The 13,034-nt window shown below is 44.7% G+C and overlaps 1 protein-coding gene across 1 annotated transcript in view; it reads right to left on the reverse strand.

Annotated features, from left to right (window-relative positions):
- Positions 1-3,139: 3,139 nt before the first annotated feature.
- Positions 3,140-13,034, reverse strand: part of TMEM132B (transmembrane protein 132B) — a 209,846-nt gene continuing 199,951 nt past the window's right edge. The window contains exons 7-9 of the mRNA XM_088065185.1: positions 10,788-11,061; positions 9,231-9,422; positions 3,140-7,983 (exon numbers count right to left, since the gene is read on the reverse strand). Coding sequence (XP_087921311.1) covers positions 6,829-7,983; positions 9,231-9,422; positions 10,788-11,061 — 1,621 coding nt within the window. The 3' untranslated portion in view covers positions 3,140-6,828. The remainder of the gene's footprint in view (positions 7,984-9,230; positions 9,423-10,787; positions 11,062-13,034) is intronic.

Here is a 13,034-nt window from a genome sequence, read left to right on the forward strand (position 1 = left end):
AGCCAGAGAGGATGAACTCCTGTCAAATTAGGGGATGTCCTGAGAAACTTTGGCTTTTAGGAGCCTGACCTAGAGGAAAGCAGCTTCTGTGGGGCAGCAAATTAAATGACTTTAGCAATGTGCTCAGGTTCTTCTGGCACAAGCCCTAAAAGCCTGAAATCTTTTGCCAGTCTGCCTTTTGGTGAAGTGATGTGTGTGGTGGTGCTTTTAATGCATTTGTTAAGTTCCAACGATGCATTAGAGATGGCTGAAAGCCAGAAAAGAGCTCGAACAGCTCTGTCCTGCACAGGCCAGCTCTGACTGAGAGTGAACACAGGCACCTCACACCACGATTCCAGGAGCTCACTTTATGAGTTTATTTCCAGTAAAGCTGGACAAGAGGCTGCTCCTCCAGGCTTTGACAGGAGGAGAGGAGCAGCAACTGCATTTCTGTGCTGAGGCACAGCCTGTATTTCCCCAGCCCTGCTGCAGACTGGCTTTGCAGGTTGCTGTGACAGAGCTGGCACTGCACACACCCTGCTGCAGCTTTGGGGCCCTTTGCTGGCCCCCCTCACCCTGCTCTGGGCTCCAGGATTGGATTCTCAGGTTGGATTTTTTTTTTTTCTCTGAAGCCTGACTTTTCTGCTGTTCTTGTGTCACACACAGGGACCTTCAGGACATTGAAATAACATCAGTTTAGGCAGAGACCAAGAAACGAAGAGCCACACCATGGGAGTGTGTGTGTGCGCCCTGGGTTTTGTTTTCTGTGGCACCATCACACCCTGATCATCACTCAGTGGCACCAGTCTTTGTTGAAATGGCTGAGGACTTTTCATTTTAAAACCCTACTGATTAAAGAAAAAATTCCTACAGATAATTCCATGGTATAAACCTGCCTACCACAGGTTTAAATTGGAGGATTAAAAATATCCATTCTTCATTTCCACTAAATCCTAAGCTCCTTATTTGGCTTTTGTATCATCAGATCCCATTGTTTTTTAAATAGACTAACCCAGGATTATCAGAAGGAATGAGACAAGGCTTCATCTGCATTGGTTTGGAAATCCTGATGCTGATACATATGTTTTTGGAAGCAAGTAACACTCTGATGCCCTCTGAGAGCTTCAGAACAGGTCTCAAAACATCACCCACTTTGCTTCAATTTCTTAAGCCAGCTGCCTCTCTCCATAAGAGCTCCATTTTATTCCCTCAGTAACCAAACTTTTGCAGAATCTGGCCAAATGGATCGCTGGAACGGAAAGGGAAAGGAATTCAAAGTTATTCTGCAAGGACAGCACGGGGAGGGTGCAGAATTGCTGATTTTTCACACTGGCTGCGCTTTCAGTGCCCAGAATCTCCTGAGCCTGACAAAGCCTGCAGTGTCCCAGCCCCAGGAGCTCTGGGCTGCATTTGGGGCTCTCTGGAAGCAGCTGGAGGTGCTGCTGAGGGGAGGCAGCAGGGGCTGGGGCTGTGCAACACCAGGACTTCCCCAGCCTCAGGAGCCAGACCCGGCTGGAATTGCCTGTCCCAGCTCAGTCCAGCTCCTAACAAGAGCAGTGGGAGTTTCAGCTGAGACAGCCTTCAGGATTTGGCCTATTTAATTTGTGACAAATACCACTCTGCAGGTCTCCTGCCTGCCAAATCCTGAGGGCTCCGTTTTTTGGAAGGAAAAACACACTTGTGTTTGTTGGGCTGTTTCTCTCCCACATCAATGCAGGTAATTATTTCCAGAGCACAGGTATTGGTAGTTCCAATGCACCCCTTGTCAGGTGTTTTGGGCAGTTCAGTGTGTGTTTGGATAAAATATAATTAAAGACAGCTTTTCTCTAAAAGATTTTGATACTTTCAGTTATCCTGAACAGAACCCTGGGTGTGAGTAAAGCCACTGGCAGCCCTGAGATGCTGCTATGGGGATGGGGTGTCCCAGCAGTGACCAAACAGTGACCAAGCAGAACTACCAGGACACAAAAAGTGTCATTTATAAGAAACATTTCTTATTTCAGTGTTTAGAACACCAAGTGGGGACCGACTGGAATCTGTGCCCAAAGAATTGGTTCTCTGAGGAACTTCCTAAATCACATTTTTCAATCCATTTGTCCAATAGACTTTATATAAAAACACATTTCAGTACATTAGAAATTCCAATAGTGCTCATTAAATCATTCAGGTGCTGTGAAATTGCTCCCATTATGCAAAGGCAGCCCTTGGCTTGGCAGTGGGTTTGATCTCAGGTGTGGGTCAGCTGGAACCAGCAAAAGGATGAAGGAGGCACCTCCTGAGGCTGATTCCCAGTGCCTGGAGGAGCCCAATTGCTGAGCTGCCAGGAGCTCTGGGTTTCTGGCTCTGCCTGGAGCGAAAAACTGAGGCTCAATTTTCCTTTTTTAGCATTAGCAAGACTTTCCTGCAGCTCTTACGCCGTGGTCAGTGGTCACACAGGAATTCTGAGGCTCTTGGAGTCTAAAGGGAACTTTAGAGAATCCAGAAGAATCCAAAGTCTGAGCTGTGGTGATTCCCACTGGAGAGCTCAAGGGACAGGTATGGTTTGTCACCTTTTCCTTTGCACCTGAGCGTGTTCCCTGCCCATTTGGGATGTTCAGTCTGCACTCCTGGTGCAGGGGAAGGAGGACAGAGCTGGAGCAGCCTTTGGAGGGAGTGCTGGGCTGTGAAATGCAGGGATTTGTGTTGCTTTGGGGAAGGAGACACACAGAAATGCCCACACTGCTGGCTCTGCTGGTTCCTGCTCACCTGGCAGGGGCACATCACCCTCAACCCAGCCAGCAGCTCACCCTGAGCAGCAGAAACACAAAATCCTTTAGGCAGGCTTAAAAAAAAAAAAGCAACCACGTGAACATTAGGTTTATTTCTCCAGCAAAATCTGTTTCTTTCAGTCTTTCATTTGCTTCTCTTCTGAAGACTCAAGTCTTTATTTCAGACATCTGCCTATAGAAAATAAGTATCTTTTTTAAAGGGCACATTAAAAGATGAAAACTGAAGCTTGAATAACTTAATCAGCATACAAATTACACAGATATAAAAGTTCTGTTTCATTGTCTTAACTTACAGTTTATTTTGTACAGAATTCATTATGTTATACATCTAAGACTTATTATATTGTATAAATATCTGGGGTGTGATGTATATACATATCCAGTGTTATAATTCAGCAGTTAATGTATGCATTACATACACTATCGTGTATTTCAATGTAGTGCACATGATTTATATTCCATAAAAGAGCACATCCGCTATGAAAAATCAGCTTTTCATTCGTAGGGGTTTCATTCCACCTTGCAACACAAGGGTTTTCTCCATTTTATAATGGACTCTTTGCACGGTGTATGGCTGTAAGGTCTTGTTGTACATTCCCCAAGATGAGTTAAGAACCAGCAGCTCCAAACATGAACGTGGGAGGAGAGTGGGGCAGGGTCCCAGCCAGCCCCAGGGGTGGGACGGGGTCCCCAAGGGGTGAGGAAGGGTCCCAGCCATCCCCAGGAATGGGGCAGGGTCCCTAAGGGATGGGAAGGGCACAGCCCCAGGGGTGGGGCAGGGTCCCCAAGGGGTGAGGAAGGGGCACAGCCCCAGAGCTGGGCACTGGGGATGAACGAAACAAAAGGTTCTGCACACTTGAGAACTTCCAGCTGCTCCTCCCTGCTCTCTGCCCCCCTGGCTCAGCCTGGCAGGGGCTCAGGGCTGGCAGCCCCTGCCTTGGGCTCCATCACTGCCCCCTGTGCTCACGGGGCTGTTCCTGGGGGTCCCCCAGGGATGAGTTCACACCTTGAGAGCAGCAAAGCCCCCAAGGTCCTCTCTACGCACGCCCAAAGTAAGAGATGATGTTTGTTTGGTATTAAATTACAGGTATTGCTTCCCTAGGCACCTACTGAAGCATAATTAATGCTAATTAATTGGACAGAACAGTTCCTATTTTTCAGGCAATTCTACTTTCCTGCATACATACTTACATACATACATTTTGTGCCTTTTGATCACTTGGCTACCATTGCTTTGTTCTCTCAAAAGCAGAGACTCTTTTATCAATGTGTAAATGCTGTTCAGTTAACAGCAAAGTGGAATATTCTATAGTCCATGAATAAAATATTGTATTTAACAGCGTCACTGAAAAATATTTAGGTGAATGGGAAAATGGGGGGGGGGGGTGTGTTTAATTCAGAATTTAATTTACTTAAATTTAGAGTATTTTTTGAAATTAAAATTTGAGATATTTAATTTAAAAGGAACTGATCAGAGCTATTTTGCATCAAATATATTCATGTTGAATATATTTTCCTTTCATCTTACAAGAAGCAGCGTAAATGCTCAAACCAGGATAAATCCAGAATAACTCCACTTTATTGGTGTTAGCCCAGTTTTACTGAAAATAGAGAGTTCTCTCTTCCCACTTCTTTTCTTTTTTTTATATTGCTTTTTTCCATGGTTGTATTGCCATTTTCCATGTAAGAGCTTTCATGTAATGACACGTGATGGAAAAGAAAAAGAAAATTTGTGAACCTGCAGATCTTTCTTTTCCCCCCCACTGCAAGATTTGGGGATTGGGGTTTTTGGAGCTCAGCAGGAATGGAAGGAAAGGTTTCCATGAGGAAATGGAGCTCAGAGCAATGGAAGGAAAGGTTTCCATGAGGAAATGGAGCTCAGAGCAATGGAAGGAAAGGTTTCCATGAGGAAATGGAGCTCAGAGCAATGGAAGGAAAGGTTTCCATGAGGAAATGGCTCCGTGCTCCACTGTGAGACCACAGCACACAGAGAGGTTTGCACTCAGGCCCAGCTGGGCTCTTTGCCCTCTGCACCTGCCAGCAGCAGCTTGGTTTGATTTCAAGAATGAATCAATTTGTGGTCAGTTTATAATGTGCAAACAACAGTAAATAGGGGGTTTTTTTGTTCTGCTCTCTGGTTGGGCCAAATACAAAATAGCACACTGGGAAGAGAAGTTAAATTCTACAAAAGGGTTTGTTTTTTTTTTTGGTACAATGATCACTGTAGGAATTCAGCTTTCCTTATTTCCTGGATCATTGAGAGGGGAGAGAACATTTGTTAAACAACCCAAGACTTCATCTGACACACAAGTGCTGCATCCCTTATGAAACAGAATCTGTGCTCTATTATTTTCTCTCCTCCAAATTAGATTAGAACAGATGCCATCCCTTCCCTGTGCACTTCAGTGCCAGCAAAAGTAAGTCTCTACTCACTTATATAAGCCTGGTGTCCTCACTTTTCATCTCAGTGTTAAAATTCCTGTATTTTGCACAAGTTACATTAAATACGCTCCCGGTTGTGAATTAGGACCCAAACGCAGAATTTCCCAATTTTCTGCTTTGTTTGAGTATCACCACTGAAGTACAAATTCAAATCTTGCTTTGATCTACCTAAAAGATGGGAACTCCAGTTTGTAAGGCAGCTGTCATTTGGCTCTTGTGGCTGTTGCACAGGATCCATCACAAGAACGTGTGCTTTACTGGGGGGGTTTTAAATGTTCTGTAGATTCAGGTTTTTCCTAATTGAAATTTTCAACTTATCTCAGTCATCCTTCAGTAAAAAAATACATGTGATACACATGAAATGGCAGCTTTGAACTTCCAGCATGTTTCCCTTGATAAAATTGGATAGTTCCTTGTGTGACTGCAGACCCAACGTGTCTTTTCTTTTTAATGAACCATGGTGGAAAGCTTTTCTCTTTAATGGCTTCGTGGCCAGGGATGTTTTAGACAAGTTCTGGGGCATGAACTTCTCTGGCCTGCTGAACCCTGCCACCAATGGATTCACTGGTACAGAGTGACAGTGACTCCAAGCTTTGCTCATTTCCTGGGAAATTTCCTCCCTATTTTATGTTTCAATACCACATTTGACTTTCTCACTCAGACAATAAAATGTCTTGTCAGCCAAGCTACTGTTCCAGCAAAGCATTTCCCTTTGAAGAATGTGCTGGGTTTTTTTTTACAGGTTATTTTTTTCATATTAGCAATGACAAAAGTGAACCCAGGGCTACTCCTTGATTTTTATTTTCCAGGGTTTATTATTATATTTACAGTTCCCTGTAAGAAGACACAACCCTTTCCCAGTAAGAGTTCTAATTCCTGTCTATGTTTCAAATACTAACGACCCATATGGAAAGGAGGAAGATAACCAGCAATGAAGGAGGTATCTCTGGGGGCTGAAGCAGATGAATAAAAAACTCAAATCATTATAAATATTACTGTACTACACTTTGGTACAACCAAAAAAAAAAAAAATCAAACCCCTTCAAAGAAAATATTTAATGTTCCCTAAGTCAAATAAAATTCACAAACAATATAAGAAGAAATTAACCACATGGGGGTTTTTATATCTGTAAAAAATAATAAGACTACTTGGCTGCATTGCACATAGGCAATAAAATGAGATTCATTCCGATCCCTTTTTCCGTGAGCCTCCTCTCAGGCTGTAAGCAAGAAATGTCCACTGTGCTTTACAAAGGACGACGACTAGAAAAAATCAATGCAAACAAACATCCCTTTCTTTTCTGATTTACCATTTATCATGAGAGATGGCAAACAAATGAAGTCTCCTCTGAGCCGGAGCGCAGTTGGATTAGCATTTTGCTAGTACCAGGCAGTATACAAAAACAGCCATCGTGTGTGACACCTCCAACACCTACAGGGAGCTGTTTTAGGGGCACATCCTGGTTTGTGGTGAAACAGGATTAACTCAGCCAGCCTCTTGGACCTGCTCTCTGATATCAGGTTATCATCTCAGTACCTCCAGGGTTGGACTGTCTTGTTCCTATTGCTGACTGGACTGACTGCTCCACCATCCATAAACAGAAGGCATAAAGGTGATTACAAACATAAGAAAGTAGTTTTACATATTGTCTTGCAGTCTTTCCATATAGTCCCTAAGTTCCTTGGAATCACCAAGATTCATATCTTGGCATACCCATTTAATATTATCATCACTGTCAAATAGAATTGAGTTGGTGTAGGGGCCTCCATCCTCTGGCAGTATTGTTGTATATGAAGTGAACTTTACTCGCTTCTGCTTTGGCCCAGAAGGATTTATAGGTTCACTTTTAACTTCTTTTTCACAAAGGTACTCAGAAGATCTGAGGATATGATTATGAAGAGTCTTCTGAGAACTCCCATTAAGGAGAAAGTTGCTTTCTTCAAACTGCATCCCTCTGTCAATCATGGTAGTGCACTCCTCCGACGGGAGCGAAATGTCCACTGGGTTTTCCAGGAGCTCCACCTCATTTCCAAGCCAGACCCAGTCATGGGAATGGGGGATGTTGCCTTGCTCACTCACAGCAAACCTTTTGTGCCTGTACTTCCAAGCAAATGCCACACAGTTAATCAAAAAGACCAAGATTGCTAAGCAGAAAACACAGAGCAGCGCGTACATGCCGATCTCCAGGTCTGTCAACCCTCTGGAAGTCAATGAGAGGTCGCTGGGATTGTTTTCTCCTGGAATTTCTACTTGGGTAGGGAAACCTGTGAAGGCAGTTGGGTTGTTTTGAAGCTGGCCATCCTCCAGGGACTCCTGATCAACGGGAGATATGAAAGTTGTGCTTTTGTTTGCATTGTCCTCAGGACTGGACACGTCCTCGTGGTTTTTGGACCAGTCTTGTGCTGTCCTCTCTTGTTCTGCAGCTTTCTCTATAGCGTTGCCTGCATGGCTTTTAAAATCTTTCTCCAGGTCATCGATGTCGTTGCTGCTCCCTTTTTGGTCCAAATCTTTCTGGCCAAACTTCACCTTGACGTTTCCTTTCCCGACAGCCAGGACGCTCTTGCGCTTGGTTTTCTGGCAGGTCTCACTGATGACCATCTCGATTTTAATCAGAGGCCCCTGCCCGTCCCCTTCGGCCACCACGACGGGCCAGAGGGACTGAAGGCTCTGCTGTGACGACACCACCATCTCATCCAGGGACGTGATGGAGATGGAGAAGTCCTTGGAGTCGTAGATGTCCAAGGGTGTCACTGACCCATCGCTGAACAAAACCCAGGCACTCACCACGGCCTCCTGGAGAGGATGAGGGGAAGAAAATACGAGAGAGAGAGAGCACGAATCAGACACTCCATTGTTAAACTCTGAAAAAAAATACAGAGTTTTGCTTTGGGGGTCTCTCTTTTTGGTTTGTTTTTTTTTTGAAGAAAATGGAAATGTCTACTCTGCTTCTCATTTTCTTGCAGGCTTGTGTTCTCTAGACCATTGAGGCATTTACCTCACCTTCAGGAACTATCAAAGAAACACTCAGATAAATTTAATAAAAATGCTGGAAAAAACAACTGACGATTCTTTTTTCTCAGTCTGAAGTGAGAAGCCTCTTTTGAATGCCAGAACCTCGTGATGAAAATAATCATATTTCCAGCATCACGGTCAATTAGGTTTATAAAGGACTTTTTTCCCCAATTCTTTTGGAGAATTTCTCTAATGCTGCAGTTTCAGTGCTGTATGTAATAGAAAGAGCAGAGCTGGAATGTGTCAGGCCAGCGAGCCCATCCAGCCCATGGAACAAACTGGGAGGAGAACACATCTCAGTGCAGCATTTTGTCTTTTCTGTCACACTTTCAAATATTCTGGACTTGCAATAGGCAAAAGTGATTGTGGTCTTTCCTGGGAACTACAGCAACAGTCATAAAAAACACAATTCTTATGTTTTGACCAAACCAATTTGTCTTCTTACTGCGAATTGCTAGTGCAAAAAATATAGTTACACTTTTGTGCACTGATGTAGGACCTCAATTCTATACAATCTATTAAAAAACCACATACAGAATTCACTCTGTGGTCTCATTAAAAGCTATTTAATTCCTCAGACTATATGGTTCAAAGTAAGCACAAATTCATCAGTTTTCAGCAAAAAAAAAAAGTTGTGAAAAACTTCTGCACCTGCAGCCAGAGGCGGTTTTGGCTGAGCTGACTTTGTGAGACAATTAAGGAACGGCATTCCCAGCTCTGCTTGCCCAGCCAGGCTGCATTTTCCCCCAGCAAAAGTGGTTTTTGTGGCACATCCATGCTTTGTTTGGCACTGTGCACTCCCAGACACGTCCATCCCTTTCCCTGCGCTGTGCAGGTCCCCGGAGAGTTTAATGGTCCCTGTGAAGGGCTCTTGGCACCGTGGGGTTGCTCAGGAAAATGAACTTTACTACGAGAAGTGACTGCTTTTCACAGCCATATGGTCATTATAGCTGCTGCCTAAAATTTACAGCAAATGACTCTGCCAAAGCAGAGGGAAGACATCAATAATTTGATGTATTCTCTTGTACCTGTTTGGGGGTGCGCAGGATGTCGTGGGCAGAGGTGGTAGCAACGAGGGCTCTCTTATTTCCTTTGCTGGTTTGGAAGGACACAGACAAGCCTGACACCAGCTGCACCCCCAGGTCTGTGATGGTCACCCGGTCATCCAGAACGATCACTGTCTTCTCTGCCAGGATGGAATCCGAGAGAGGAGACAGAACCTGGGAAGAGAAAGGAAACACCTTGTGTGAAACAGCCATGAAGTATTTCAGAGCAAGGCTGGCCTCTAACCAGCACTCCAGATTAATCCTGGGTTTGTCACATCCGTGTCTAGGCCAGAGCTGATGTTTCCCCTGACATATTTCACTCCTTTGCTGCTAAATTATCTAGCAGAATAATTTAATGAAACAACAAATCACTCCAAAATTGCAGCTTGATCTTGACAAAATATGTATCATATAGAATAAATGAAAGGGATTTGTTGGTGTTTTAAGACATTTTTGTGGGGTCTATAAAACTGCCTGTGAATGCAGTGCAGCACAGGACAGAGTGTAAGACACTGATTAACACTGGAACTCAGGGAGGGATAAATAAGTGTTCAAAGCCTGGCTGATAGGAACTTGGCCTGTTGCCTTTCTAGGGACAGAGGACCTGAATGAAATGAAAGTGAGGCTTGCAAAAGAACTTTGAAAATCCCACTGGGTGCCTGCCTGCATTTGTCAATGCCAAAACACTCCTGCCAGTTGCTCTGAGACCTTGTTTCCAGCATGCTCAGAAAGAGACTCATCTTTATCCTGGTGACAGAAACAGCTGGTTTCAGCCCAAAATACTGGAGGTGTGATTTGTCTAAAGCAACACGAGAAACCTGCAGCACATCTCCCTGCACTGGAGCTTCCTGCTCTTCTAGAGCCACTGGAGAGAAAGAGACATCTGAAGGGCAGAAATCCCTTGACCTTTCTATCCCATTTATTTCAGGTTGAAGGGAGCTGAGCCCTAAATTCCCTGTTTGTGTTGACTCTGTGACCAGAACATTACAGGTGTTTGCAGCCCCTGAGAAGAGCCCAGTGCTTCTATTCCTTTATTTTGATTAAGGAAGGTGCATGAATTTGGACACAGAGTTGGGTGGGAACACGAACACTATGAAAGGCATCTGAAGATTATTTTTGTGCCCATGGTTTGTGATAGATTTTGGGAACATAAAAGGACTCATTTTATGTTCCCCAAAAAAAGTTTAGCCTTTTTAAAGGCTAAACTAATCAATCATATAAAGGTGCATGTAGATATTTGGTACAATTTCCCAACAGTTATGTTCCTATGGTCCCACTGAAGTTAAAAGAAGCTGCCTGTGTGCCTCTTGTCACCTCCTTCCCCAGCCAGAGAAACCTCCCTGTGTTCCAGTCACACCAAGATGGATAAATCCCTTCAAAAGCTTCACCTAAGGGCATTTTGTGGAAGTGACAAATAGCCACAATGAAAACCCATCCAAACTTCCTTTTCTCTTTAGCATGGCCATTTTTTCAGCTTGGTTTTCTTTCTGAGATCAGTGAGTTTTGTCCAGCATCCCCCAGGGTGTGTGTGAGCCGTACCTGCACCGTGGTGATGCCCTGCTCACGCCCAGCCAGCACTCGGCCCTCCTGCAGCTTGGCAACCTTGGGCTCTTCCACCTTCATGAAATCGGCCACCAGGTCGGTGATGTCGAACTGCCACTCCGAGCCCAGCAGGTAGCTCAGCTGGCCCCCAAACTCCGAGGATTCGGCCACAAACTGCGTCAGGACCCTCACCAAGGCGTGCTGGTACTGCAGGGTGCAGCCTTTGCCTTTCTTCTCGTCATCCTCCTCATCCTCGCTGTCGCGGGTGGGCCTGTGAACACATCCAGCTTTGTTACTGCTCCAGCTGCACCTCGCTCCCATCAGTGAGGGGATGTGAGACAGGAGAGCAGGGCTTGGGTGGGCAGCTGAGGAAATCCTGGTGGAGCTTTGTGCAGCTTTTTGTGCCATTTCGAAGCTACCATCGCTTCCTGCAGCGCGTCCTTTGTTTGTGTGCGACCTCCCAGCAGAGTGCAGATGTGTTTTCTGTCATTGCTGGGATGGAGTGGAGCCCCTGCCCCTTCTCCAGGCAGCAGGGAAACAGTGCAGAGGGCTCAGGAAATGTTTAGGAGAGGGCAGCTGTGGAACAAAGCCCTGTGGCAGCTCATCAGGGTGGGAGAAGGTGTTTTACCATCCTTTAACATTTGTATTTCTGTGCTTTTCCCTCCTGTAACAGCTCAGGCTCTCCCTGCTGAGGCAGAGCCCCCAGCTGGTGCCCATCCCTGCTGTGCTTTGTTGATTCCTCTGCTTTTGAGAACACACCTTGACTCCACCTCACATCTCACACAGCTCATGCAGTGACCTCAGGTGCCTTCCAAAAACCCAGATTGGGCATTTAGGCTCCCACTCAGGGCAGGCTGCTCAGATTTCACCGTGCAGAAACACCTGCAGCATCAGACACACTTCCTTCAACATTTTCTATCTGTCCCCCTCCCAAAATATAACCTGTGAAAACAGCTTTTCCTAAAGCTCAGAGAAGGCATCACAGTGATTTGTACGTGATAGCTCTGCTGTCACACCTCACACAGTTTGTCTGCTTAAAGGCCCATTTTACCACCAATATTATTATTCTTTTTCTCTTGTTTATTCCCTGGGACAAACACATGGATCCTCTTATCTCTTCCAAGTCAGGTATTAAGCAGTGGGTGGTCACACTTTTACTCATTGTGCCCCCATGCTGTGGATTCATTGCTCAGAAATAATTTCCCTCCCTCCTGTATTTATTGAGCCCGAAGCCACCTCTACATCAAGGGTGGGAAATACAGGGTAAGTCTCTCATTTTTCAAAGTATTGCAGGAGGTAGTTTTGTGGTTACTGTGTCCCTTTATCTTCTCCTTTGAAACAGCAGCTATGAAAAACTATTATAAAACAGAATTGTTTTTGTTATAAATTGTTTTATGACAAAGTTGGCAGCCAGTAAGCTGAAAACATATCTAAGAAAAACCCTTGTGCTCTTCAAAATGACTGAGTTACAGAACCTAATCCACTGGAAATGCATTTTCAATGCATCACCTGTTAGCTGAATATTTACATTCAGCCTCAAGTAAAAGGTCTGTGGTACACCTTTTGGTTTTGTGTGTGTAAAACAAGTGTCCATCATTACCTGCTGAATGAAACATCGTTGAATAACTGGAATTGTTAGGGAAAAGGCTACTAAAATAGGATTTAGATTCCCCAAAGAAATTAGTCTTACAGAGTCTGACTAGCTGGGTATTTCAGGGAAACTTCAATTTCTCTCCTTCCCAATGCTGGTGGCAGTCTGAAGTCAGCTCAGTTGGCAAAATGACCACAAAGAAAGTTCTAGAAGGGAGAATATTCATGAAGCTTTTGTGCTCCACAGCCATCTGTGCTGTAAAGGAATTCATGAACTCCTTCGTGTTCCCACTTTCAATTTATTCCTGTGTTCTGACCCTCTTCAACTCAGCTAAGCCACATCCCAGCTCTGAACAATCTCAGACTTTGGCAAAACCAAGTTCAGCTCTGAGATTTTGGGATTTTCCCCTCTCTTTATAACACAGACAGTAACGTTAGTGCCTGTGCAGAATTGGAGAAAAATGCAGATAAGGGGTACTTATGGGATTTGGGGCAAAAGAGCACAGAACTGATGGGATCCAGCCTTGTTATGGGAAAAGAGACCCAAAACCCGAGCTGTGGCTGCAGGAAATGTTCCCACATTCAATATCCACACCAGCACCATTTTCCACAACTCCCTTTCTGTCCCTGCTACACAACCTGATGTTTGTCCCT

The sequence above is a fragment of the Pseudopodoces humilis genome, chromosome 20, assembly GCF_049639895.1.
Source record: "Pseudopodoces humilis isolate 2021_Gansu_Grassland_sample_001 chromosome 20, ASM4963989v1, whole genome shotgun sequence".
NCBI classification, from domain to species: domain Eukaryota; kingdom Metazoa; phylum Chordata; class Aves; order Passeriformes; family Paridae; genus Pseudopodoces; species Pseudopodoces humilis.